At 42.6% G+C, this 26,956-nt stretch overlaps 1 protein-coding gene across 1 annotated transcript; it reads right to left on the minus strand.

The window, feature by feature from the left end:
* Positions 1 to 1,758: 1,758 nt before the first annotated feature.
* On the minus strand, positions 1,759 to 22,433 carry LOC119916793 (kin of IRRE-like protein 3; the record flags this gene model as incomplete). The annotated part of the gene is made up of 4 exons (XM_038736754.1): positions 22,418 to 22,433; positions 22,051 to 22,200; positions 16,941 to 17,090; positions 1,759 to 1,944 (listed from the first exon to the last, which is right to left on the minus strand). Coding segments are annotated over exons 1-4 (502 nt in total), but the record flags the coding sequence as incomplete, so codon positions are not given.
* Positions 22,434 to 26,956: the final 4,523 nt, after the last annotated feature.

A 26,956-nucleotide genomic window follows, 5' to 3' on the forward strand; every position in this document is an offset into this window, starting at 1 on the left:
CTGTAGGGTTAACTGGTCGACATGCACATATAACGAATGATGGCATATTTTATGGTTAGCAGTAAAGTACTTTAACGTAGCTAAAGGAACATAGCTAATGCTATGTAGCTACATAGCTAAAGTTAGCAATGATGTAGCATGGTAACTTACGTAACGTAATGTAAGTAAAAAACAAAACTAATGTTGTGTAATTATGGTTTCCCCGAACGCCGGGCTCTTGGGTCAGGGACCAACTTACTATCCGCCAACCACCCGACCGCCAACTTAGTGTCGGACTTTCATGGCTATTATATCCTATACACGCTTTTGCCTGTGACAGTAAGCGTAAAATGGCACGCCGTTTCTGCACAATAAAAGTCAATGCAGTCTAAATGGCATGAAATGAAACGCGGAAAGCAAACAATGCATTGGAATACTACGCCAAAAGACTTAAGAAATTGCCGTGTTATTATTTTGATGATACCAGGCTGTAAAACCAACACACATTTTGGCACACACTTTCTCTTTAATCACTGGTCCAGTAAATAGTTTTATAAGAGGTCATAGAGATGAGGTTTTGGAGGCCTTAGTGTGAAATTATCTTTGGGTCAGAACTATCATTAGATATGACACCATCAGGAAAGCCATTTCTGTGAATCCTCCACCACATCTGCTCACATTAGTCCTCTTCATCTGCAGGATATGAGAAGACCATCAGAGCAGATGATTATGCTTGCAAAATGTCCCCCCACTGCTCTTCAGACCCAAAAAAGAGTCATCTTCTTTTAATCGAACCCATTGCTTTTTAATGGTAGGCAATAGAGATAAGAGGGAGAGGGACATACTTGGGCGGCGCAGGCAGTGAGCATCCATCAGCTACCAGCACAGAATTTCCTCTTATTTTCCTTCACTCTTTGAGGAAGTGAATGCAGGAAGCGCACTCTCCGCCCACCATTAGCAAGTGACACCTCCAGCAATCACTTTATTCAAATCGGCCTGGTGCTGTACCCCAGTCCAATCAATGGCATTTATCTGCTCTTTGAAAAAAGCCGATAATGGGATGAGGCAGTGCAGGGATCGAGGGAAGGCGGGGGGTGTTAGAGCTCTAAAGTGCCTGGTGTCTGTATGTCCTTTGTTTAAACTGAAATAGAACATGACAGTGTTGATTGCAAGATTAGCCTTGAGGATGAATGTCAGTTCAGAGTCTATGGGGTCAGGTGATCATGACACCAGGCTGGTGGGAACAGTGGCCATTGTATACTATGGCATCAAAAGTGGGAACGTGATCTGTCAGTGAGAATCATACTTTGAAAGGTTCAGGCAGCTTCCAGCACAGAAAGTGACATAGTATATTTTATAACAGTTTGGCAAGATGAAGAGAGACAAATGCCACTGAAGGAGGAGATCAAAACACCAGAGAGAATGTAAAGTCACTGATAGTTCCATGAGCTCGCCATCTGCTTGTCTGAGTTTTTGTATACTGGGAAAAAAAGGCCAGGCCTCTTTTTTTGTAATCAAAACACAACCTGGATTTTCAAGGGATTTCATTTCAAAAAACAGTCGGAGGATGCTGAGGCAAACGCCCACCAATGACTCAGGCAGTCACTCTGAACATCTCATGGATGTTAATTGTAGCACGTTTCCAGTAGTTGTTTACAGCAAAGCCAGACACGCATTCCCTGTCTCAGATTACCTTTATAAAAACTGGTCTAGAGAATGAAAGCACAGCCAAACCCTCAGTCATCATTCCCTCCCCAACTTGTCCCAGGCGGGTCCAACCTGGTATGACACACACCTCTATGCTTACCTTGGAGTACATGGCCCCGTTAAGGACCTCCCCATTGCGGATCCAGATTATTGAGGCTGCTGGCTTGGCGTTGTCAGCATGGCAAGTCAGATTGAGTGGGTCGCCAGCCCTTAGGCTCACCACTGGCCCTCCACTTATGACAGGGTCCTCTGGGGGAACTATTGATACAGAAACAGAGTAAGAGAGGGCATTAGCCACATGATAATAAATGTGTTGCATATTATTAGGAAACCAATATTGGTTGTCTAATTCACATGAAATCTGGACCATCATTAAAGTATATAGACATGTAACTGAGTTATTATTCAACATGTAATTGTTATTTTTGTTGAATGGCATATTGACATCTAATTACTTCACTAATTTTTCTTTTACATGCAATTCTGTCCAATAGCCTTTCCACAACACTGTGATACTAGAAGTCTACACCGTATAAGAAAAAATAATTTCAAATGGTACCTGCAAGGATTTGACTGCATTGCACCTAACCCTCATGAAACAGTGAGTACTTTGGTTTATTGTATACAGATTATTTTTCCTTAGAAAATAAAAGCCACGACTTTCGTTACTCATTCAATGACAGTAATGACTTCACAGTAAGAAGTAGCTTTATCCTGTGCTTGATCGAAAACTAGCAATAGATGGTGGAGTTTGAGGCATGAAAAGCTTTACACAGCACGACTCTCTAAATAACAATCATCTCTGCCATCAGTCAAAGCAGATGTGATTTCCCCACATTTATGTGTGTATACAAACAATACACACATACGTGTCAGCATTAAATGTAATTCAGTCTATGTATAAGCCCCCAGACATAGATGTAAACAGAGAGAAGAAAGCATCACAACTGTGCTATATGTGCCTGTAGATGGTACTGATCAAAGTCCTTTTCCTGTTTTACCAATGAGCCGATGTGTTTGTTTTTCTTTTTTTCATATGTGAAACTGCAGTGAATTATTGATTGACCTGAGTGCTCATTACAATGCAGATCTGGGCAAGATGAAATCAAAGGCTGCAGGCAGCTGCCATATTCCCCTGCAAAAGCACCATGATTGGAGAAGAGGTTGTTATGGGCTAGATTTAGGCTGTCAAACACCACTCAGATGAATGAAGAGAGAGAAAATGTAATTTGGGATACTGTTTTGTACGTTTAATGATAATCCGTATAAAAAGGCTCTTTTATGGACATAAATGAGAGTGTGGTGCCAGAAAAGTGTGCATACAGTGTTATGTTGCCCGCACGTCTATGAAATAACTTACAGAAAATTCAGTTATCACTTTACTTAACTCAGTTTTAGTTTTAAGTTTTTAAAAATAATCAAACAATACTTGTTTTATTTCTGATCTAGATACTGCATTAACTTTATAGTTATAACCCTTAACATTTTCATGAAATCAAACCATGCTTTTGATACTATTTATGGTCATAAATCTTTCAGCAATAGCCGTGTACATTCTGTAATTAAATTTTTATATTATATTTTTTCATTGTATTCCTGCACTGGATTAATATACCTTCCTACACACGAGAGATTCACATAAAATTATGCAGCCCATGATTCAGTGTTTCACTGTTTTAAATTTTATATCAGCCTTACTGCTTACTGTTCACTCTTGTAATGCTAACCAAATATTTGCTACTATTGCTGCCTCACATTGAAAGCATTCACCTGGCTTTTATTGTGAAGCAGTCACAGTCATTGCAGGAAAGGCAATGTGTTTGTCACATTGATGAGTGTAGCGCCGTTACTGCAATCCTTTATTAAAAATGTGTCTACAAAACAAGACATGGAGATTTGTTGTGTGGAAAACTACTTCCCCGGTGCACCATGAAATCAGATCACGTTTGGAAATATTTTTTAAAGACTTCTCTATTAAAACAAGTTTGTTTGGTTGAACTGTAATCCGATACACCAGTTGTATTTCAGACAAAGCACTGTAGCTGCTCAAGGGTGTCCCAAAATCAACAAGGACTGAAATCTTAAGGATTACAAATTTAAGATGTAGATTTTAGTCTAATGCAGAAGTGGTCACATATCATTTGTGGCATATCATTCAAACCATGAAGATCAGCACCTTGAAGCTGGTCATCTACATTAACATTGCACTCCAGTTCTGTGGCACAAGATCATTTTAGTCTTCAAGTGCTGTGGTTGATTAGTGCATGGCGGAGGCGTTTTGGTCTTTTGCTCATATGACTAATGCCTTTCCATTACAAAAAAGACAAAAAGACAGGCAATAGGTTTGTTTGTCCAAATTATCAAAAAGCACACCCATCAGTAGCACACATTGACAATGAAAAAGACCAGACCAGTGTGGGAACAATGCACTCTGGATGCTGACTAGACCAGACTAATAACTTGACCAGTAAATTTGCAATTTCAAAGACAATTCCCACTCACTAGTTACTATTGTGTGTTTGAAATGCAGTGTTAATTCTGGCTGGGTCCCTTTCATCTGGTCTTCATTAATATGCAAAGGGTAGGGAGAGGTAGAGCAATCTCGGGTCAGCATTAGCAGATCAGACAACACAGTGTGCTGATCTAGGCAAGTAAGAAAGAATCTTTGTGAGAATGTGGTCACCTTCTGGTCGGTTATTAGCAATTGGAAACAAGGTCAAGAAGATCGGATTAATTTATATGTATCTTAAGAATATAGCTACAGCATGGTATGCAAATGAGACAAGGAGCATGTGAAAAACACTATGAGCCGGGACTCTCAAACAGCTTTCCCGTTTGAAGAAAATGAACAAACTTTGAGGCTCAGTGATAGCACTGTGACAGTTGATTGCAGAGATCCAGTGTTACTGGCTTTCTGTCAGTGTTCTCTTGCACACATGACTGAAACATTAATTAAATGTCAAGAATATAATATACAGCCATAAAAGGGTTTTTATGGAGAGTGGGAGATTAGAAAGAAAAGCATGACAGTATGTGACTGATAGGACTCAGACTTGAATGCTCACTGCAATGCAAGCGAGGTGATTTTCCTGCTATTACTTACAAGTGCTCAAGACTCTTAGAGAAAGAGAGATCAGAGACATTTTTTTTGCTTTCTCTCAAAGTAAAAAGTTCTCCTATACACACATTAACACATATTACTGTCTATACATAAGTGCTACAGGGTAACAAAGTGACACCATTAATCAACAAGGTTATACCCTCAGACTTTAGGTCACAATGTACCTCCTTTGACCTTTAACCATGTGTTTACCATTAAGGGCTGTCAGAGCATACAGTGCAAGAGAACTTTATGATTCTTTGCACAGCGGAGCTACATGGGAGAGAGGAGGTCACATGTCCCCCTGGAGGGCTACCTGCCAGCAAGACACTGAGGGTGAATGGTGAACAGATAGAGAGAAGACGGGCATGGCTGGCTGCCTCCACCCAGCACCCATATCTTTGAATGTTTCTGTCCTCCATTGTGTTTGAGATCTTAGAGTATGCGGAGGGTAAAGACAATTTGTGACTGTCTGGACTGAAATTGTTTTCTGTGTAAGTACCACATGCACAATGCTCTCAGCATGTGCTCTTATGGAATCTTTTTGAAATCACCACCACTAAAAGAGCATGGACAACTCACCAAGGCAAAAAAACAGTTAGACTTAATTACACAATTGTCCAGTAAAAGAGGAAACATTTACGCTCTTTTTCTTGGCAGGTGAAAGCCTTTATGTCCGCTGAAGAAATGGGAAAATATGTGACCAATAACCCAACATCCATTGAATACAAATGAATGTCTAGGAAAAAATTATTTAAATAGATATTTAGCTCTTGCTCTTCATCTGAAATCCTCCACTGACCCTGCCTTATGACTGCCAGGTCTGATAGTTATACAGAGGCCAAGCCTTGAACTTGAATCAGCCATCATCATTACTGGGCTGTTTGCAAACTCGGCAGTCCCTAATGGTTCTAAATTAGCTCTTTACTGCAGCCATTCGATGGACTTGGCATAAGTAGTGTGGTCAGTGGTACAGATTGATCGCTCCTCTTTAATTACAGGGCAGACTCACTGCAAACTCTGCTCCACTTGCTAATTTTTTCTTAGTTTTTTCTTTTCTTACTGTAATCCCTTTCAACACTTTCACAAATTTACATTCTCCAGTGCATGAATAGTCATGGACATGTGTTTCAGTTATTACAGGTTTTATGTAAACCAAAGATAACTAATATCAGATCAGTCACAAAGCGGTTGTGCTATTAATCAAATATATAACGCCTTTGGTTTTACCTAAATACTGTAAAATAGACATAAGCTAACAGCCAGTTCATTAATTTGATCATTTGAAAAAGAGTTTGTTGGGGTTTTTTGGCTTTGTTAGATCATGACATAGATGTCATGGTAGTTATACGCTCCAATCAGTCCCTTTTTTGTGTGAGTGAAAAATCCAATTGCTATGTCACAGCGTACACTAACCTAAACCAGTCCCTTAGATGGGTAATTCCACAATTTTGCTGTAAGACTGCTTAAGTCTTATGGAGGTCCATCACCGCACCTAGTCTGAGATAAGATTTGGGCTTCATTTATATCTCCAAATCTACCAATGGTGGACATATTTGACTACACTCAATCAAAATGAAAAAAAAAAAACAGTGATGTCAGAAAGCCTGGAATTCAGTGAGATCATTTACTTTTACTGCATAATCAATGTTATCCATAAATGAGACCAAGGCATATTGATGTGTAATTAAGTCAACAATGCAAGGCAGTAAGTCCGTCACCTCTGAGAGGGGCCTGAATAAACCCTGTGGAATATAAAGCTGCCTTTTTGTCCCGTGATGCATATGAATTCTCCAAACACCGAACATAAAATTCCACAAACACAAAACATAAAACTTGAATTTATGCGAGGGGAAGCTGATAACATGTGCTGGAGTTGGCTGAGAAGTCTTCTTCGGTCTGGTAACAACTGGTGTTACTGTAAATCTGCTGGGTTTTCCAGGCCAAACCAATATTTGGGGGACTTTTCCAAAGCAGCCAATAAAATTCTGCAAGAACCCCAGCTTTCCGGGAGCATGAGCAAGGGAGAAAAAGCAATTTGGAGGCGAATGAATAAGGGAGGGCTCCCCACAAGGAGGCTGGATGGTGTAGGGGAGGGGAGGCTGGCAATGTGTAGCTGCCGTAGAGCTGTGCTTCAGCAGACGTGTCCTGAACAGCAATGAACTTCCTGACTCGCCTGTCTATTTCAGAAGAATGCTTGCACGGGCCGCCTGTCACCTCAGCGCGACAGCTTGCAGAGTTTGTGATAGATAGATCAGGGGAAAAAAAGACAAAAAGGAGAGGAGAGGAATACCCAACACAGGTGGATACAAGAGACATGTGTGGCTCACTGGCCCAAATCACCGGCTCTTCAAGTGCTGTCATTGTACATCTGTTTGAAAGCCAGAATATCCTCAGTCATGTGGACCCACATGCACACATACAAAAGATGCTAAAAACTATGAGTGAATGAATGAAAAACAAAGTGAGAAAAATACACAAAATCATTTTCTCTCATAAACACGATGACAGATGGCAATCACAAACAGCACAGATGACTGTACAGAAAATAAAAAAAGTAGCAGAGATTTGATTTGCAAGAAATTGTGTGCTACCGCATGGTAAAGAAACTTGGAGGGCAAATATGGGATAGCGGAAGGAAACAGTGGGGAAAAGGGAGGCAGAGGAAGACAGCGGACAGAAATTAAAGGAACAGTGGACAAACAAGAAGATTCAATGGCTGGGGTACACACGGACACAGTTTGGCTAACATTTTAAGTGCAGTATAAACACGTTTATAAATCTTTTGGTAGTGCTGGTGTCATCATCTACCAAAAGAACATGCCAAATAAAATGGAGGGAAGGGAGGATGAAGATTAGACGAGGAGTGGGGAGATGCCAGAGCTGTCAGAGACATGCAGAGCCTTCATGTGCAGCCACAGAAGCTGCTCTCCACAGATTGGGAGGGTGCTGACATTGTGGCTCACCACTCAGCTGTTTTGCGCTATATAGCTATATGTGTGTGTGTGCGAGTTTGAGGGTGGCAGTCAGCTATTTTGGGATTCAGGTTCCATAATCGCAGTTAAAAACTTTTTTTTCTTAAATGCTTATTTCAGGTTCTGGCAATCATTAGCCGCTATGGTTTTTGATTTTTATTCATGCTAATCGTTAGTTTGCTATCAACAATTACAGTTAGCTGAATCAAATCTATATACAATAGTGTGAATTCAAATCAGCTCAGCACCTGTACACAGTTGGTACTGTTGTTTTGCAGAGCACAGATGCATCGTGTCATTTCTCCTCCTTCTGTTGAAATGCTGACAAAAAAAAAACATCCTACATACAGTCTGTCTTCCATAATCACGCACCTGTTCACATCCTTTCTGATATCATAGATGTAGTTATCATTCCATCTCATGTTTCAGACAAAATGGCAGAAATAAAACGTTAGTCATATTTTCTCCCAGCATGACTGCCGTTTAGGACACCTTATCTCTCCCATACTTCGACTGAGATTCTTGGCGAGACCTAAATTAACTTTTGTAAGAGACAAATTGGTTACTTACACTGGAGGCTCAAAAGCTTTTTTCTTTCTTTGTGTCTACTTCTAAAAGCACCACTCAGTAATTGGGAAATGCATATGACTCATTTCTATTACCTTAAATGATGAAATAAGGAAACAAAAAAAACACATGTGCATCTCAACAAATGCAGTATGAGGCACAAAATCCTTAGAGGTAATAAAACAACTAACACCACTCCTTAAACAGCAGACTAATGTTACTTCTAGCCCTACTGAGCTGTCACAGTGTTCTACAGAGGCTACCCTGAGACTATTTACAACATACTGCGTGCCCCAATAATAATAATGGCGCAGGTGAACAGACAAACAGAGACAAGAGGAAAATTACTTCTTTGCATGAGCTTTTTTTTTCCAAGAAACAATAATAGCCAAATTGGATTCATTGTTATATAGTCAGTTGTGAAACAACTCGCACACTCTCAGTGGAGCACAAGGTTAGCACAACGGACAGCATAGACATTAATGGGCTGTGTTTTTCTCTGTATAAAAACTTATAATTCTTCAGTAGCTTTTTTAACCCTGCCCTCAAAGTTCACCTCCATGACTAAAAGGTTGGCAGTGCAATCCTTGAGAAATAATGAATTCAGACTTATTCACAGAAATGGCTGATTCAGCTTTGGCAGTTTGAAACAACAATAACAAAAGATACCCTTGGGCTTTTTTGTAGATGAATATTGTTGCTAATGCGCTGGTCCGAAACATTAACAATGTAGGAAAGGGAATACAAATATCTTGCACACAATTGCTCATTCAAATGGCATGCTATCAATTATGTTTGTCAGAAGTCCAGCGTCATACTTTGTTTATGAATGCCATTTTGAAAGATCTTGTGGAAGGTCTTGGAAGTTTCATCCGCTGCAACAACTGTACATATGTTTAATTTAACATAATGGAATGAACCAGATTTGGGTACAAATGTAAAGCTAACAAAATAGCATACTGTTTAACTCACAGCAGCAGTAAGAAAAAGAAGTGAGAATCAACAACACACTCTTGTTGTTTGAACAAATATGAATTTTGAGAACACTTTCTATGAGTCCTGCTACGTACATTATAAGTATTGCAATAATTAACTCTAAACATAGTCTAATTAAACATTGGCTCATTTGTAATGTCTTCAGACACATTTTAAAAATACTTGGCTTGCATAATGTATTATGTTTTTCTACATGATACCCGAGTTATGACATTTAAAAACATATACAGTATTAATTATATATGAATTTATTACTATAATTGCATTGCTTTTAGTTCCTGATGGCTATGCGTTTTTCTTTGTTTACAGTGAAGTGAAATATTTTCTTCTAACGAAGTGTCAAGCTTTCTAACCACTCTTTATTTGCTTTAAGGTTAATTCCCAGCATTTCCCAGCTTTTGCCGGAGCTCAATAGCGTGGTCTGCAACATGACCTTCATGACCGTGCACTGGGCAGAGATGGAACAGGGAGGTAAATAATTATGAAATGTTTGTTAAAAGTGTATCTTAAAGTAAACCAAGCTGATCAACCTCGCTTGCCCTTGCTAGAGTTTGACAGGCAACACTTTGTCTCATTCTTGGCAAACTTGTTTTTTGCAAAAAATTAATAATATCTATGCTTTAGGTTTTAAGGATAAAGTGACAAAAATTTCATTACATGAGTTTATGTGACCCAAGCTGATTAAAAGCTATAGTGGTAGCAGTTCAACTCAAATTAATCACATGGAAATGAGTGCAATAGTGAGAAATCATCTCAGCCACTTGTTTATCTCTAGTAAATACCTGATGAGCAATTTCTTTCCATCGAGCCATTCCATTTTTTTTCCATTAACGGAAATTGCATGGATGTACAAAGCGTCTCTGCATTAATTGCGAATCCTTTGAACACAGTATTTGAAATTAAGAGAATTACGTAATTAAATGAATCTGCGCCTCGGCATTAACTAGGAATGATTTAGTGATTCATGCAGAAAAAAAGACAAAGTGAGAGAAAGGGTGACTGAGACAGAGAAACAAAAACATTTAAGACAGACGGATCTATCAAAATGTCAGCAATGAGTCAATAAATGGCACCACATTTCAGTATGACGTTATGAGACACTTCCGATTTACCAAAAAACTGAACACCATAAAGTGGATTTTCAGCCAAACACGTTAATCAAACAATGGTGATCTCCCTTCCCTTTGTTCTCGTGGTCCCCAACCTAAGGTAGAAAGATTAGAGCAAAGGTCTGGAGCAGTGCCAACTTAGTGCGAGGGATATAATTAGCCTCAGGGGTCTTTTTTGGACCTGAAACCCTCCATTCTCTTCCTTCATGACTAATTCACCAAGCCCTTGATTCTCCTTTGGCAACAGAAGCTAAGTCATGCAAAGGCTCTGAGGGGTTAATTTCACCGTCCATTTGTTCTTTTGATGAAGGAACTTTCAGTATTGTTTATAAATGTTGATGTGTTCAGATGTGTGCTCTGTCGTCCACTTGAAGTATTGGCTGAAATAAATTAAAGTAAAATAAAAGGCCTTTGCTGCTCATTACACATATATACCAGTGCTTCTTATAAATGGGCAAGTCAAGTAAGGTCACTGCTGCTACATCTTTGTGTCAATAGGAGGAACTGCTTTCCAGGACAAACTTAGCAAATTACAAAGAAGAAAAGCTGAAAAATGGAAACACAGTAGTATCTTTTCTTTGGCAGTGATAAAGGTCTTTCTCTATGTGTTAGTAAATATTTATGTTATGTTACTTCCAAGCCTATCAAAGTTCCTCTGATATGGCACATGGAGGAGTTTGGGCTGATATTGAGTTATGAAAGAAGGAAGGGAGGGTTTTAGATTTATTCTGCTGTCAGCTGGGGAAAGGCAGGCTGTGTGTGTGTGTGCTGGTGGATGTGGGGGTGTGTGTAAGCCTATTGTGTATATATATTTGTGTGTGTGTGTCGGCATAGGTGTGTGCAGCCATAGCTGTCTTCCAAGTCGATAGATACACTCTGTCACCACTGGCAAGTAATTGACAGCTCGGAGTTTGCAGTGACACAGGCCTTGCATATATTTCCTCCATTACCTTGTGTGGATGTCAGCCTGGAGTTCTCCCTGGCAGTGCATTCAGAAGTCAGCTAGCTCGGCAGGGGATTAAACAAACACCCTCTATTCAGGCTTATGGGGAAGAATGATAAACTCTCTCACCCTAAATCAGCCAAATAGGTAATAAAGGCTTCCCCTTTCTCAGTGCTGATTGGTAAGTTTATATAAATAAAGTAGGGCCAACTACCGCACTTCCTGCTCCTGTACATTGCTTGCAGTCGAAAGCAAGCATCAGCAAATCATTTTTTTGTTTTAATTATTCTGGGCATTCAGTGTAGCATTTGCCAAATCAGAAAATCACAGTGTCAAGGGGATTCAAACAAAAATCAAGATTTTTTGCATCCTCTGTGTATGGCAGTTGTTCACTCCTACATGGAGCTGTATTGAAATGAAATGGTAGTTCCCCTTCGAGGGAACTCAAACTGCGTCGGTGACGACACTATGGGAACGCCCCTGGGCGTGGCAGGGCTGAACTATGAATGAAACTACTCCAATCCTATTGGTGTTATTAGAACGGTAGTGTGTGACGGCGTAACCGGAGGGGGTATATAAGCACGCCAGGATACGAGGAGTTGTTGGAAGTGGTGACGCGGGCCGTGGCCAAGCTGCACATTGATTGGCCACAGGCGGTGCAGCAGCCATCGGCAGGCAGCAAACTAGATGAAACTAGACGGCTGGACTACGGCAACGTTACAGGAATCAGACAGCACGGCTACGGAGCGATGCCACGAGTGGAGGAGGCACTGGCTAGCTACCTCTCTCCCAACCTCGCCTCATCCCTCCGGACGCCGGCGCTCCCACCAAACCGTTTCGGATGACGTCAGATTTGGTGGGCAAGGCCTACATGGCAGCGGGTCGAGCTGGTGCCAGCCTACATACGATGGCTGTCTTGCAGGCATCACAGCCCCCCGGGAAGACGGATCTGAGGACCGTCATTCAGTCTCGGTGGGCCCGGGGGAAGAGGTCCTGAGACCTTGAGTAGGGGGACCCACCACCACCCCCCGCCTTCTCCCCCTCCCTGCCCCCCTTCCCCTGAGAGAGGCCGATCGAGGTCCCCTCTCTCATGGTGGCTCCAGCAACAGGCGTTGTTTCTCCCACCGCTTCAGCGCTCGGGACGCGCTAGCCGCCGGCAGGCCCTCGCCGATCTGTCCGCCCCGAGGGGCAACATCCGGAACACGACTGGGCTCACAAACCGTGGTTCACCGGCAAGCCTTCCCTGGCGGTCCTCCGCCTCAGGGCGCCACTGGGGATTCCCGCGGGACACGGCCACCAGCCCCGAGGGGCAGTAGTAGATGGCTACAGGCTGCAGTTCCTGGTTCGCCCCCCCAGATTCTGCGGGATGGTCGGGACTACAGTACACGCAGAACAGAGCCAGGTGTTGGGACAGGAAGTCCGCTCTCTGCTGAAGAAAGGGGCCATAGAATTAATTTCCCTGCTAGTCAGAGAAGCCGGCTTTTAAAGCCGATACTTCCTGGTCCCCAAGAAGGACGGAGGATTGCGTCCGATTTTGGATTTGCGGTCCCTGAACCAATCTCTGAGGAGATTCAGGTTCAGGATGCTTACCATCCCAGCCATCATCAGCTCAACGCGAAGAAGAGCGTGCTGACACCTGCCCAACGGACTGCGTTCCTAGAGGTGGTGTGGGACTTCTGCACGCATCGAGTCCATTTTATCCTCAGTGACCAGAGTGCAGTTAGGCCGCGCCATCACTGTAAAACACTTTCAGAGGGTGTTGGGTCTTCTGGCAGCAGCGTCCAGTATAATACCTTCCGGACTACTGCACATGAGAGCCCTGCAGTGGTGGCTAAAATCCAAGGGATTCTCCTCGAGGGGAAATCCGCTCCGTCTGATACGGGTTACGAGCGGATGCCTTCGTTCCCTGTCTGTATGGAGGAAGCCTTGGTTCCTGTCCCAAGGTCCTGTGTTGGGAGCAATCTGTCGCCGAACAATTATTTCAACAGACGCCTCACTCACGGGATGTGGCGCGGTCATGGACGACCGCTTCGCGAGAGGCTCCTGGGAGGAGCATCATTTCTCTTGGCACATAAATTGCCTGGAAATGTTGGCGGTTTTCAGGGCTCTTATGAGTTTTCTGCCCGCTCTCCACGGTCGCCACGTCCTTGTCAGGACCGACAATACGGCGGTGGTGGCCTATTTGAATCATCAGGGGGGTCTGCGCTCGCGCCCATTATGCAAACTGGCACATCGGATCCTCCTGTGGTCCCAGGAGAGACTGCTGTCCCTCAGAGCGATGTACATCACTGGGACCCAGAATCAAGGAGCAGACCTGCTGTCGAGACAGGGGTTGAGGCCCGGGGAATGGAGACTCCACCCCGAGGTGGTGGAGTTATTATGCGAAGAGTTCGGCCCCATAGACGTGGACTTGTTTGCGTCCCGAGAGACGGCACACTGTCCCCTGAGGTTCTCCCTAGTACCCCCAGCCCCGCTAGGGCTGGATGCCATGGTACAGATGTGGCCGAGGCTGTGTCTGTATGCGTTTCCCCCAGTCGCTCTGCTCCTGGGGGTTCTGGAGCAGGTCCGCCAGGACGGCGTCTGCCTACTACTAGTAGCCCCGTTTTGGCCGGCACGAGTATGGTTCTCGGATTTAATATCGCCCCTCGAGGGCCCGCCCTGGCAGGTCCCTCTGAGGAGAGACCTGCTGTCCCAGGCGGAGGGCCGGATCTTTCACCCGCACCCCGCCCTGTGGCAGCTATGGGTCTGGCCCCTGAGGGGGTGCAGTTCTTAGAGGCGGGTCTGACGACAGGAGCAGTCGAAACGCTGCTCAGCTCCAGAGCCCCGTCCACGAGAAGGATGTACGGCCTAAAGTAGAATGTGTTCACCACCTGGTGCAGAGAACGGGCGGTGGACCCAGTTACCTGCTCGGTAATTGTGATACTGGAGTTCCTCCAGCACCATTTCTCCGCTGGCCTCTCCCCGTCCACGCTCAAAGTATATGTGGCTGCCATTGCAGCATTCCACGCCCCTCTGAGTGATGGGCCATTGGGGAGGCGTCCGCTGGTCGTGCGCTTCCTCCATGGAGCCCGGAGGATTAGACCCGTGACTCGTTCCAGGGTTCCCACCTGGGACCTGGCAGTGGTTCGAAACCTTCGAACCCCTGGAGTCGGCTGAGGCCATCACCTGACCCTTAAGATGACCTTTCTCCTCGCTATCACCTCTCTGAGGAGGGTGGGGGATCTCCAGGCACTTTCGGTGTCTCCCCAATGCCTGGAGTTTGCCCCGGGGAGGGTCAGGGCCATCCTGCACCCTTGTCCAGGTTATGTCCCTATGGTTCTGGCCAGACTGGCAGGGTCCACGGTGCTGCAGGCGTTTCATCCCCCACCTCATGTGATGGCGGAGGACGGGAGACTTCATCTGCTCTGCCCTGTCAGAGCACTGAGTATTTACACTCTGAGGTCTTCCCGGTGGAGGAAAGCAGACCAGTTGCTGGTGTGTTTCGGGTCCCCCAAGGCTGGGCTCCCCGCTTCTAAACACACCATCAGCAACTGGATCGTTAAGACTATTTCCCTGGCCTATCAGGTGCGCAGTTTGCCTTCACCTATGGCCGTAAGGGCGCACTCTACTCGAGGCATGGCGGCTTCTAGGGCCCTTCTCACAGGGGCGTCACTCCAGGATTTGTGTGATGCAGCTGGCTGGGCCACCTCTCACACTTTTATCCGGTTTTACAGTCTGGACCTGCCTTCTGCACCCGACACCCGTGCGCTCTCTTCCTAGTTGTGCCATCAGGTTCTGCACGCTGGGGGCAGGCGGGGTTTCAGTGCGGCCTAAGTGGGTATCTCGTTCCCATAGTGTCGCACCGACGCAGTTCGAGTTCCCTCGAAGGGGAACGTCTTGGGTTACGTATGGAACCCTTGTTCCCCTCGAAGGGGAACGAGACACTGCGTCGGTCCACCACACCTCATCCCGCCTGGAGTGCCTTGCTTCATAGAAAGGGCTAATGTGTCCTATGTGCCGGCGTGCTTGTATACCCCCTCCGGTTACGCCGTCACACACTACCGTTCTAGTAACACCAATAGGATTGGAGTAGTTTCATTCATAGTTCAGCCCTGCCAAGCCCAGGGGCGTTCCCATAGTGTCGTCACCGACGCAGTTTCTCGTTCCCCTTCTCGGGGAACAAAGGTTACATACCGAGACGTTTCATACATATGGAAAATCTTGAAAGGATACTAAGGAGGCAAGAGGATTTGCCATTAAATAGGATATTTTAGTGGTAATATTGCTTATTGCTTAAAATGAAATTGAATTGAATTGAAATTAATTAAATAAAAAATTAAATGTAGTTTAACAGCTGAATTGATCATATCCAATGAGATGTAAAGATACACATCTTGAATTGTCAGTGACTCTTCTTTCAGTCAAGCATTATGTCAGAGCAGCTAAAGGTTTGAGGTAGAAAAAGAAGGACAACAGTAGACGGTAGGCAAGTGCAGTTGCAACAGACATTTTTAGCTCACTGTAGTATCTGTAATTATTCACTCATATCCATTTGCAGGGGGCTTGGCAGCCAGAGAAACGTTATGCCGCAATTTGTCTTCCCTCTCTCTTTTTCTCCTGCTGCCTTCTCCTCTACAAATCGTTAGTTTCACTTTTCATTAGGCCGGATCAATAAGGCGGATCAGTCGCTCGTGGCGAGGACAGTGCGTGACAGACACCCCACTCTCTCTCGCTCTACTCTTTTTTTCATGCTCATTCCTCCTCCATTGTTCTCTTTTGCTCTGTCACTGACTCAAGCTATCTTTCCAGCAATCCTCTGGTGAGGGAGGTTGTGATAGGCAGCAGGAGACAGGAGGCAGCAGGAAGCTTGAAGGGCCCAAGAAAGCAACGTGAGCCAGTGATTGCGCTATAGTGCTACTCAATAAGGCAGAAATGGCAATGCTGAATGATAACCCAATAAAGTTTAATTAAGAACCAGTAACCTCTCAAGCTTACAGTAATAATGAAAGTGGAGGCTGCATGCAGAGGAAGGAAATTAAAGTGGAAATGTAAGGGTCTGTAAAAGTTCAGTCATATTGACACTCTGCCAAATGGGAAACATTAGCATTGATTTAATTCCTTTCTGATGGTTTTAATACAAGATTTATCTTTTGTCCTAAGGTTTCAATGAAGATTTTTTTAACATGTTAGATTGCATGTGAGTGCCTCTGTTTGTGTGTGTATTTATATTTATATTTTCTCTGCAATTGGAAAGTGAACGAGGACACATACTGTTTACTTTGTTGTGAAGCACCACTTTTGTTAGGGCCCCTTGAGCTCTGGTAGTACTTCTGTCCAGTGTTTAGGCTCAAGAGTGTAGATTTCGTTTGAGTATTTGGGATGATACATATGAGCTAAATTGGTTTTGTGATGCTGATGGGGTTTCGTCATTGTGGACGTTAAATCCTCAGAAGCTCTCTGAGAGTAAGAAGCCAGTGAAGCCTTTTCCATGAGTCGCTTTGCAGCTCAGTGATGGGAGTCGGGAGGTGGCTGGCGCTAGTACAGTGGTGTTGTTTGGAGTCAGTGTGTGTTTAATTTGGACTCACCCAGCACAGTGAGACGGGCAGGACGGGACCTCATGGCAGCCTGGACAGCCTGGCACTCAAACACAGCGTCATCCATCAGCTCGACACGCTGGATTCGCAAATGATGCTCTCCTGAACCGTGGTCGCCAATCACTGTGTAACGAGGATAGCCTGCAGCGCAAACACATTTGTTCATTTTAATCCCCCTTCAAAATCAAAATACTGCTCATTTGCCAAATGCAAGAAGGTAATTTTGAATAGTTTTGAATACTTGCATACTACAACAAAAATACACACATGTATACACCATCAGCTATAACATGAATGTTATTATCAGGTTGTTGGTTTTAATTGGTAAAGACATAAACAAATATGTTGTTGATGTTAAAATGCTGGCTTGAGTGTGTTAACTGTAAGTGAACAACAGTAACCAGATGATCGAAATAGGCGGCAGGTGAGACTATTATAGATTTATAGTGAGTATGTTTTTTTGATTGTTCATTTGCTAATTTACTCACATTTTCATACAATGTTGAAACATGACATTATAGCATTCCTGGAAATGTTAATGAGCTGCTGTGGAGGTTGCTGCATTCTGGAGAATGATGTTTTACTGCAACCGTAAACAGGAACAGCTAGAGTTTGAGTTGTTTCAGCATTGCTCTGTAAAATGATTTATTGTTTAATAATGCAAGAAAGCAGAGGAATATCCAAGAGACCTGGGCATTTTACACAAGTCAAGTGAGATGGTTTTAAAGGTATCCCCTTAACAATTATAGCAAAATGCATTGAGAGTGTGTTGTGGAGTGCATCCCTCCACCGAGGCAAATAAGCAGGAAGAAGAATGTCTTTGACTGGGAAGCTTTATGGGATATTTGCATGCTTTTGGAGTTGCTCGTCTCTGAAGACCCCTTTTCTTTTTTCTCCTCCCTTCATCTTTGTAATTACTAGGGATACACTATATAGAATGAAATGAGAATGTCTGTTCATAAAAAATGTTGAGAAAAACTGTGAAGCATTTCCAGCAAAGAACTGCTTTTTCCTCCAGTGGCCCTTAAGTAATTGATCAATGATGAAACTCGTGGATAGGATTGAATAATTTTACAGCAGAACAAGGCCAGGCTTTTAGCAAAGCCTCACTCTAACTTTGTAGCTTTGACAAAGAAAACTTCACACTTTAGACTCACACACTTGTCATTTCCTGTCCAAAACAGCTATCAGTGCCCATCCAACTGCTGGGTCGTTGCCAACAAATGTTGGGGATAAAAATATTGATTTCTCAGTAACAGCTTACCATTGACTCAGGTTCACTTCAAAGATCCGCAAACACTTCAGTCTTTCACTGTAAATGTTTTACAGGCTGGTTATATGTTTTAGCACCCAAAGGGAACATAACAAACTGGCCAGCCTTATAACAGCTTTTAAATCCTTGCATTTGTCTAGTGCAAAACCCCCTTGTATGCTCAAAGTCCAATTAGTGACTGTTGCTTCGTTGAATCCAGATGCCTTTAATAGAGCATGGAGTGGGCCTCACACTATGCTGGTGGGGTGAGTTACAGCCGATTAAGCCACCCTTTGCATTTCATCCTCCTACGTGTAACCTTTAATCCATACGGTGGGGGACGGACAAAGGACAAAAGAACGCCAGAATCTAAAAATTAAAGCTGGGGACAAGATAAACAGATGAAGGCAAAATTAGTGGCAAGCCTACCTGTGGATGTTTTGTGGGAAAACTAGTTACACAGGCGATAAAACATCCCCTTTCTTTGAATTTCACATGAGTTGCTACAGTGTGTCCTACACTGAGTGATAGCGGGGCTTCAGTAGACCAGGTTGTAAATGTAACAGGGTTAATAGATACCTGATCACAACTAAAAGCTTCTATTAATAGCATTAATAATCATTGACTGAAAATAAGCCTTCTGCTTTCTCATGCTCAGAATAATGTCTAAAATAGAGGACGCACCATTATGTGCACAAGGTCACGAGAGAACCATTTTGCTTCAATTTTATGTTCATTGATGAGATTCAAAGCAATAATGCCATTGCGGATCACAAGGGTAATGATCATTGCACATTCTAAATGATGTGACCTTGAGTTGACTCCGGTCCGCATAGCGAGAGGTTATTGTACCTGCTCAGAAACAGAGTTGACTTCAAAATGCCTAATTGCACCAAGGTATAAGCCATGTACATTTATGTTACACAAACAGATGATCTGGCCAATTACCTCATCTGTGCCTCTGGCAAACTCAATATATTTTTTGCTGTGTGAAAATATGGCTCTGTTCCAGTTTCTCTCTGTGCGTTAGCAAGATCCAAAAGGAAAAGTAATTTGCATTTGTGGTGGACAGTAAATGATAAGAATTTTGAAATATCATTTTCAAAACATGCTGTGAAGTGTTTTTGCCACGTTATCAGCACCTTGATCACACACTTTGTCAGTATGACTCTTATAATGGCACACATGAAGACTGATCACCTCTGCACATGTGATGTGTGCCTATAAAGGGCCATTGATCTTAGATCTCAGCGATTTTCAAAGACACAATGTGTCACCTAAAGCAAACAATGTAAAATAGGCCCATTAAGGAGTAATGAATCCATCAGGTGGAAATGGATTTGTCTTGAGGCTGGAATCAATGGTGTATGTGCATGTGAGTGTGTGCATATAAGTATACAGACATTTGAGGCATGGCCTAATGATTTATAGCATTCACCTAGAACATGTTTCAAACAGTGTAACCATCAGGGGATAGAAACAGGTTAGCTGCAGATGTGAACAGGTGACTGGTGTTCAGTTTGCTCTTGAGGGGTTAGTGTCACATGCCTGCTGGTGAAGGTTTGCTAATTGTCAGCCTCTATTCTCAAGAGCTCATTCTCCTATATCCTAAGTGTATGGTGGAATGTAAACAAACACCTCCTTCTCCATCTTCACTGCGTGCGCACCAGGAGAATTCACTTATAGCTGCTTTGTCTGTTGCCACTATCATCACGCGTAGCAGATACCTTCTCTGGCATGCATATTCATGTCATTGATTGGTGTGTTCTGAGCAGTTGTGGGGCTATTTTACTTTTCTTTAATTAGGGTGGAAAAGCGTGACACAAAAGGGAATGAATGGGAAATTCAGGGACAGATATGCATCATTGGCTATTGTGCTGTAATTTCTTGCTCTGAATAGTGAAAGAGTTCTCTCAGTTTAATCACTGCTCCTGTGAATGGAAACAGGTCCCAGGCGGAGCACAACGTTGCCGACGCAGCTCCTTTACATGAATAGCCGAGCAGACCTATATTATGGAAATGCTCCATGCAACATTTGATTCGTCGCACTTTTTATGTATACAGCTGCCACTTTCCTTTCATTGTGTACATCCTGCAGTGGATGTACCATTACTCTTTTAGTGCTGCAAGCACTGCTTGTGTATGTAGGCAGGAGTGATAAAAAGGACAGCTGTGGAGCGCTTTATTTAAAAAAAGTGTCATCCATCTCAATAGAAGGCACTCAGCCCCTGTCTGTATCATACTGTTGATTCTACCTATCTTCTCCAGGCAGACAGCAATTCCTCCTCACACAAAACCCTGTGCATTTTTGAAACAGTTTAAGTGAGAAAGATCACTCCAACTCTACATCTCGGGCCTGATTATTCAGCCAAATAATAATAAGAGAATATTGTTGGAGGAGGGCAAGGTCAGGATAACTGCATCTCGTCTGTGACTGTTAGACTATTCACAGATGTGATGTGTGTTAAAGGTTGATCTACTGAAGTTCCCTTGAGTGTTGTGAGCCACTATTCTCTCTATATTCTCCGTTCGATTCCTTCCTCTGTCTTCAGCTGTTGTTGAAATGAGATTTCATCTTGATTGTCTTGTCTTTTAAAATCAATAAAAATAGAGGAGGATACAACAAACTCTACATCTCTGCTCCACTCTGACCCTAAATAAAATTGTACTCTCTCTTGCTTCCTCTCTCTTTCTCATTCTATTTCCAGCAATCATAAGTACTGTCCCTGTCTGCCTCCTCTTCCTCCAAAGGAGACTCAGAGACTGCAGGACCATTGTTTACTGCAACCTCTCATCCTCCCCTGGGTCTGATAAGAACCTGAAGAGGGAATAGGATGGCTTTACTGGGGTTCTGTCAGGCACTGAGGTTTAATTACAGACCAATTCGCAACAGGGAAGGCCTCTCTGAGCGTTTGCTAAAGGTCGGAGGGTAGAAGACCACCAGTCTCAAGTGAAATACATCTTTAATCATTCCTGAAACATAAGAGACGTTGATGTGTTGAAAATGGATGCAATTGAACGTTTTGTCACTGCTCTTTGAAATGTCATCATTTTTATTTCTCAGTGGTTACACAAAGGTGGTGTGTGAGGTAAATTCCGTGCCCTTATAGAGTAGCGCATCCTGCTGTGTATGGAGTGCTGTGTACATATTCAAATAGATCTCTGTTTTGGAAGACATTAATGATCATTTCAGAAGATGATGCGGGTGCACTACGCTTTTATGGGTTTTCTCATTCAATATCTCAGCGCTTCAGAAGGTGGTAAATGTTTATTTAGAGGAGTGATGTGTTTCCTTGAAATTCATCAAGGTCATAAATATACATTAAGCCTCGATTGGTAGAACAACAGGCTACTAGATGACAGTGCAGTAGTCGTTTTTACTCCAAATTAAACAATTAAGGCAATTATACATGAGGTGCAGTGTAATTAGAGGATGCCAGCTACTCTTCAAAAAGCCATTTAACAGCCTGAAGCACCAGAGGAAGACCAGTGCCACTATTGATTTCACATTTCATTCAGATTTTTATGCTTCTCTGCCAGCGATAGGATAAGAGATTTAGGTATGCATCTAACACAGAGGCAGAGTGATTTTTTTATTCTGTTTGATATTGAGTGATATAATTTTGGGTTTTCCTATGTAACACTTGTAATATAATACTTATTTTGTAACACACTATTATGAGACCTCTTTTATCTGTTTCTGGGGTTATATATTTGGCATATTTTGAGGGTATGAGGTTGATGTGGAGGCTTTAGATGACAAAAAGCAGCTATTATACTGGAGAACTTAATTAATAGAGGGAACTGAGGGTGATGGAGAAATGCAAGGTGATAAATGCTGTTCCTTACCAGAGAGGTCTCTGCCAACTCCCAGCGCCAAGCCATCTTTGATCCACAGGACAACACCATGGTAACCGGGGATAGTGCATGGTAACGTCACAGGCTGGCCTGCCACCACCACCAGGTCCTGTGGCTGCTGGGAAAACATGGCCTCCGCCCCTGAAGAACAAGAGAAGCAGGAAAAGGTTAGGTCTGACCCATTTTATATATCATGGCATTTTAATATAACCAGGAGAAGAGGGCATAGAACATTCAATATCAAAGAGGGGAATAAGTATGGTTTTACAAACAGCTGCTTTTAATGTTTCAAGTGCTGAATGGAGGGAAAATAAAGGGAAGTGCACCATACGACCATTTCCACCAATTTCACTCAAACCTCTTGTCAGACTCATGTTGAAAGAACCCTAAAGAGTGACATATAAATGTGGCACATTCTTTTACTGTTCATGATACAGAGACACGATACTGTACACGCATCAGAGGTGTCAGTGCTGCACAGGACTGAAGCACAGGCTAAGAGACAGCCGTCACAGCTCAGCTCGGTTCATTATGAAGGGTGTCGCCGTACAGATGGGCTGTGCTCATACACAGCACCACAGATAACACAATCTTGTCTGCCAACACTGCTCTAGTGGCATATATTAACTCAAGCTCACACCCATGTATTCCAACTGTGCAACTGCTATTAGCTGCACTCCTCTACTGCGTGTTCAGGTGGAAAGTGGTGTGCAGTGAACTCTATTAGAGGCAGAGGGTGTGTTAATGGGGAGGGGTACAATGGTGGTGGAGTGGTGGTGGGGATGAGGGGGGCAGAGTTGTGGATCAGAGTAGAGGGTACAGAGTGCTACTGATGTGTAGTTAGAAACACTGGCAGGGTACCTATCAACTGCCTACACACATATAGACAAACTGACATACATTCATCCAGACACAGTGATTTGGGAGCACAGATTGCAGCAAAGGTTTAAAAGTGTCACTTCCTCTCTCACACTTTACTGAGACACTTTTGTTCATAGCTATTCCTTACTTCTAAACTTCTATGTTCAATTACTTGGCTCAGAATATCTACCTTTTTCTTGAACGACTTAATATCCTGCTTTCTTGTAGATTCGCGTAGTAGCACAAACACGGGCACAAGCATGTAGCCCTATCATGCTGAAACGGGCTCACACACACACACACACACACACACACACACACATACATACATTTTTTACGCAATTACATGCACATAAAAACCTGATCAAAGATGATAACATGTAAATTACAATAATAAGCAGAGCAAGGACAAAAAAGAACGTGAAATCGTGTTTTCATCTTTGAATCCCATTGTAGCCATCTACTGCATTTCTTTGTATTCTTGGATTTATATTCAAAAGAAATTACTTATGCTATTGCAGACATGGAAATTGATTAGCTTTGTTGCGCGATTTCAAACCACATCAGAGAAAGGATTGTTGTCATTCAGGAAACTGATTTTAATTCAGTTGGAAAATGCCATTAGACTCCACAACTCATATTTCAGCCTTGAAATGAATTCCTTGTGATGGATAGCTTGTTAAAGATGTAAGCAGAAGTTTTCCCTGTGTACACTGTCACACATTCCTGCACCACACACGCAGTCAGAAATACACAATCCTGTGCACTGCCACATTTTAATTAATATACATCTATTACTAAACCAACATCAGGAAAGCATAATGTGCTGTACCTCAAAGCATTTAATGGGCTTTTCATCATCTTAAGATTATATAGCTTCTCCCTGGCTAACCAGGCCCTTTGTGAATGGGCATGTACATTGTGGGTGATGCTGCCTGCATGAGACTTTATCTCACCATATGTATTGCCCTTCAAACCTACACAGGAGCAGTGATTAAACTGAGAGACAGCTTTGTTCAGCCCTGACTGTTTTCCCACATGGAGCTTATCTCAGCTGTACTCTCTACCCAGTCAGCAGCACACTAACATATAGACAGCTACTCAACAGATCTCTTGGCATGTTCCGGAAAAACATTGTAAATGCCAGGGAATCTTTTATCTGCTCAGTCATGACTGATATTATCAAACAGTTCAGTCTGTGCTGTAATTTATTTAACATTGGAGGGATCTCTCTGTTGGCAGCACACGCCTGCATGCTTCCTACAACCCATATCCTCACTGTTGTCCTTCTTCTTTGGACCCTTCATACCTTCTGTATTATCAAGAAGAAAACAGATGGGAGATTATTTTTTTCTGAGATCTGGCAGAGCAGCACAGTATCAGCTTGATTACAGAATTCAGTTAGGTGGAAAACATTGTTAGCCATTTTCTAAGCTGTTTCGTATTGTTTGCACAGAGACAGATTTTTGCACACAATTTACAGGAGTTCATGGTAATTCTGTGTCACACTTTGCCTTGAAACTGTTGTAAACAAATATTTGACTTCTCAAACAGCTCTCACAAAAAAGTATTAATTAACAGTACTCAACAGAATCACATATCTCTCAGACAAATATACACATTAGAGCATGACTTAAAGGGGCACTCCATTGATTTTGCACATCAAGATCAGTTTACTCGTCATGGGGAGTACTATGTGGCCCCATGTAATGAAAGTTGTTCAGGTTGTTCAGTTATGTTGTTTTCATTTAAGAAATATAGCCAAGGTTAAACATTTTATTTTAGCCACAGATCAAGAGAAACTCATCCATGCTTTTAAATTCAAATTCAAATTCAAATTAGCTTTATTGGCATGTATAGAAACAATATTGCCAAAGCTAGATATAAAGTCCATAAGGACAATTAATTTCATACATTTCATTAGATAAGGAAATAAAACAGCAAAAGTTGTGTTAAGCGTGTGTGTGTCATCTCGACTATTGAAACTCCATTTATACCTGAAATCCTTTCATCACCTGCAATTGACCCTTCGCTAAACCCCGCCTCCTTTAGTTACTGTTGCTAAGTCCGACAAACTGCCTGTGCTGCTACTGTCTATTACTGCACGCCCTGGAGAAATATTGTAAAATGCGCTGGAAAAAGTGATCTCAGAAAGAAGCACACAGTTGTATTATACATTTGAAGGTTGTATTCAGGCTGTCAAACTTACTCAAACGGACGTGAAAACCTACCGATCACACATTACAAGTGAACCACCGCATCCCCGACGACTGAGACAAAAGACAACGATATTAAAGATCAACACTGTTCCTGTACAGCTGGGTAGGCCACTATTCATTATTGGTATTACAATCATTAAAAAGCAGAACAGTTGGGACTTATTACATTCCATTGAGTAGGAAGTTAGCTAGCGTTAGCTAACTAACATTACATTAGGGACAATCCACAGCTGACATTTTTCTGGATTTATTTTAGAGTTTGGAAAGAGAATAAATCGTACTTCTCCTTTCAACCTCTCTGGGTAGCAACTGTAACTATTACAAGTGCCCCACGAACAGCGTTTGACCAGATCTTAGAAAAATACAGCCATAAAAAAAAGAAAAGAAAACAACTCTTTTCACATTAGAGTCAATGGAGCGTAGCCATGAAAGTGTCGGACCTCAGTTAGTGTATTCGGGGCGTGGCTTAGCAAAAGGTCAATTAGTCCTAAATGCTGCAACTTGACTTTTACCACGCTGCAAATTCTTTTAACCATTGCACCTCAGTTTTTGCATTGTTGCACTGGCTGGTGTGTTTTTTTTTAGGATTGATTTTAAAATTCTTCTAATCACTTTTAAGGCCAGGCAAGAGCTGGCACCTTCATACTGTATATCTATAAGCTTTTACCCCTGTGTGAGCCAAGATACTCTGGCAGGTAGTTGCTAACAATTCCAAGGTCTATGCTAAAAAACAAAGGAGACAGGCCTTTGTCATCAGGGCCCCTACACTCTGGAAGAGTCTATCAGAGGAGATCAGGCTCGCAGAGTCTGTTCCTGGTTTCATCTCACTTCTTAAGACACAGTTATACAACAAAGATTTCATAAGTTTATTTTTCCACTATTTGTATATTGACTTGTTTATGTTTTCTTTATTGATTATAAACCACTATGTAATGCGTAATTTATTTGTCCCTTTTTTGCACATTGACTTGTTGACCATATTTTTTATTTTCTTTGTTGTACACCACTCTGTGTGATACTGATTTTGGTTTGACTTGTCTATGTTTTGCATTGATTGCTGGAAAGCACTTTGTTACCTGTATTTAAAAGTTCTATACAAATAAAGTTATTATTGTTGTTATTTATTATTACTCAGCCTGTGGAGACAGCTGTTTAATGTCGTCTGTGGCTCCGGAGGGAGTTTTCCAAAGACTAAAATAACACCATAATAATAATACTTAAAATTCTAAACAAAAACACTGGCGACCTGTCCAGGGTGTACCCCGCCTTGCGCCTGATGACAGCTGGGATTGGCTCCAGCCCCCTGCAACCCTGTACACAGGATAAGTTGTTGACGATGGATGGATTCTAAACAAAAACCTGTGTTTCAAACTGGCTGTGTTTGAAAGATATAAGCATTTACCTGGCAAGGAGTGTCTAATACATGACAGAGTTAAGTTTGAATAGTAGAATCCAATGTTTTCTGATCTTGACCAATACTGGGGAGTAAAAGTTATCCCCCTGCTTTATGGAAGTGCAGTACTGAATGGTTAGGCCTTTTAAAAAGACCCTCTGACCAAAGCAGAAGAATCAAGGTTGCAACAGGTAGAGACGTTGCTGCATAGCATAGAAAGAGAACATGCATGACACAATAAGATTGTTCAACAACCACCAGCAAATCAAAGTCTAGACTGAGCACACCAAACCTGCTCAAACAGTGAAGAACACATGGTTTTATGTCTAAACCCAAAGTTTAGGGCCTTGAACGTGACTTCAGACATGCTCCTCTTGAATAGGGACTCAACACGTGAAACTTGGTGCTGCCTCTGTATCTGTAT

Source organism: Micropterus salmoides, unplaced genomic scaffold (genome assembly GCF_014851395.1).
Source record: "Micropterus salmoides isolate LMB-PRFRI ecotype aquatic unplaced genomic scaffold, ASM1485139v1 Ms_hic_scaffold_2195, whole genome shotgun sequence".
NCBI lineage: Eukaryota > Metazoa > Chordata > Actinopteri > Centrarchiformes > Centrarchidae > Micropterus > Micropterus salmoides.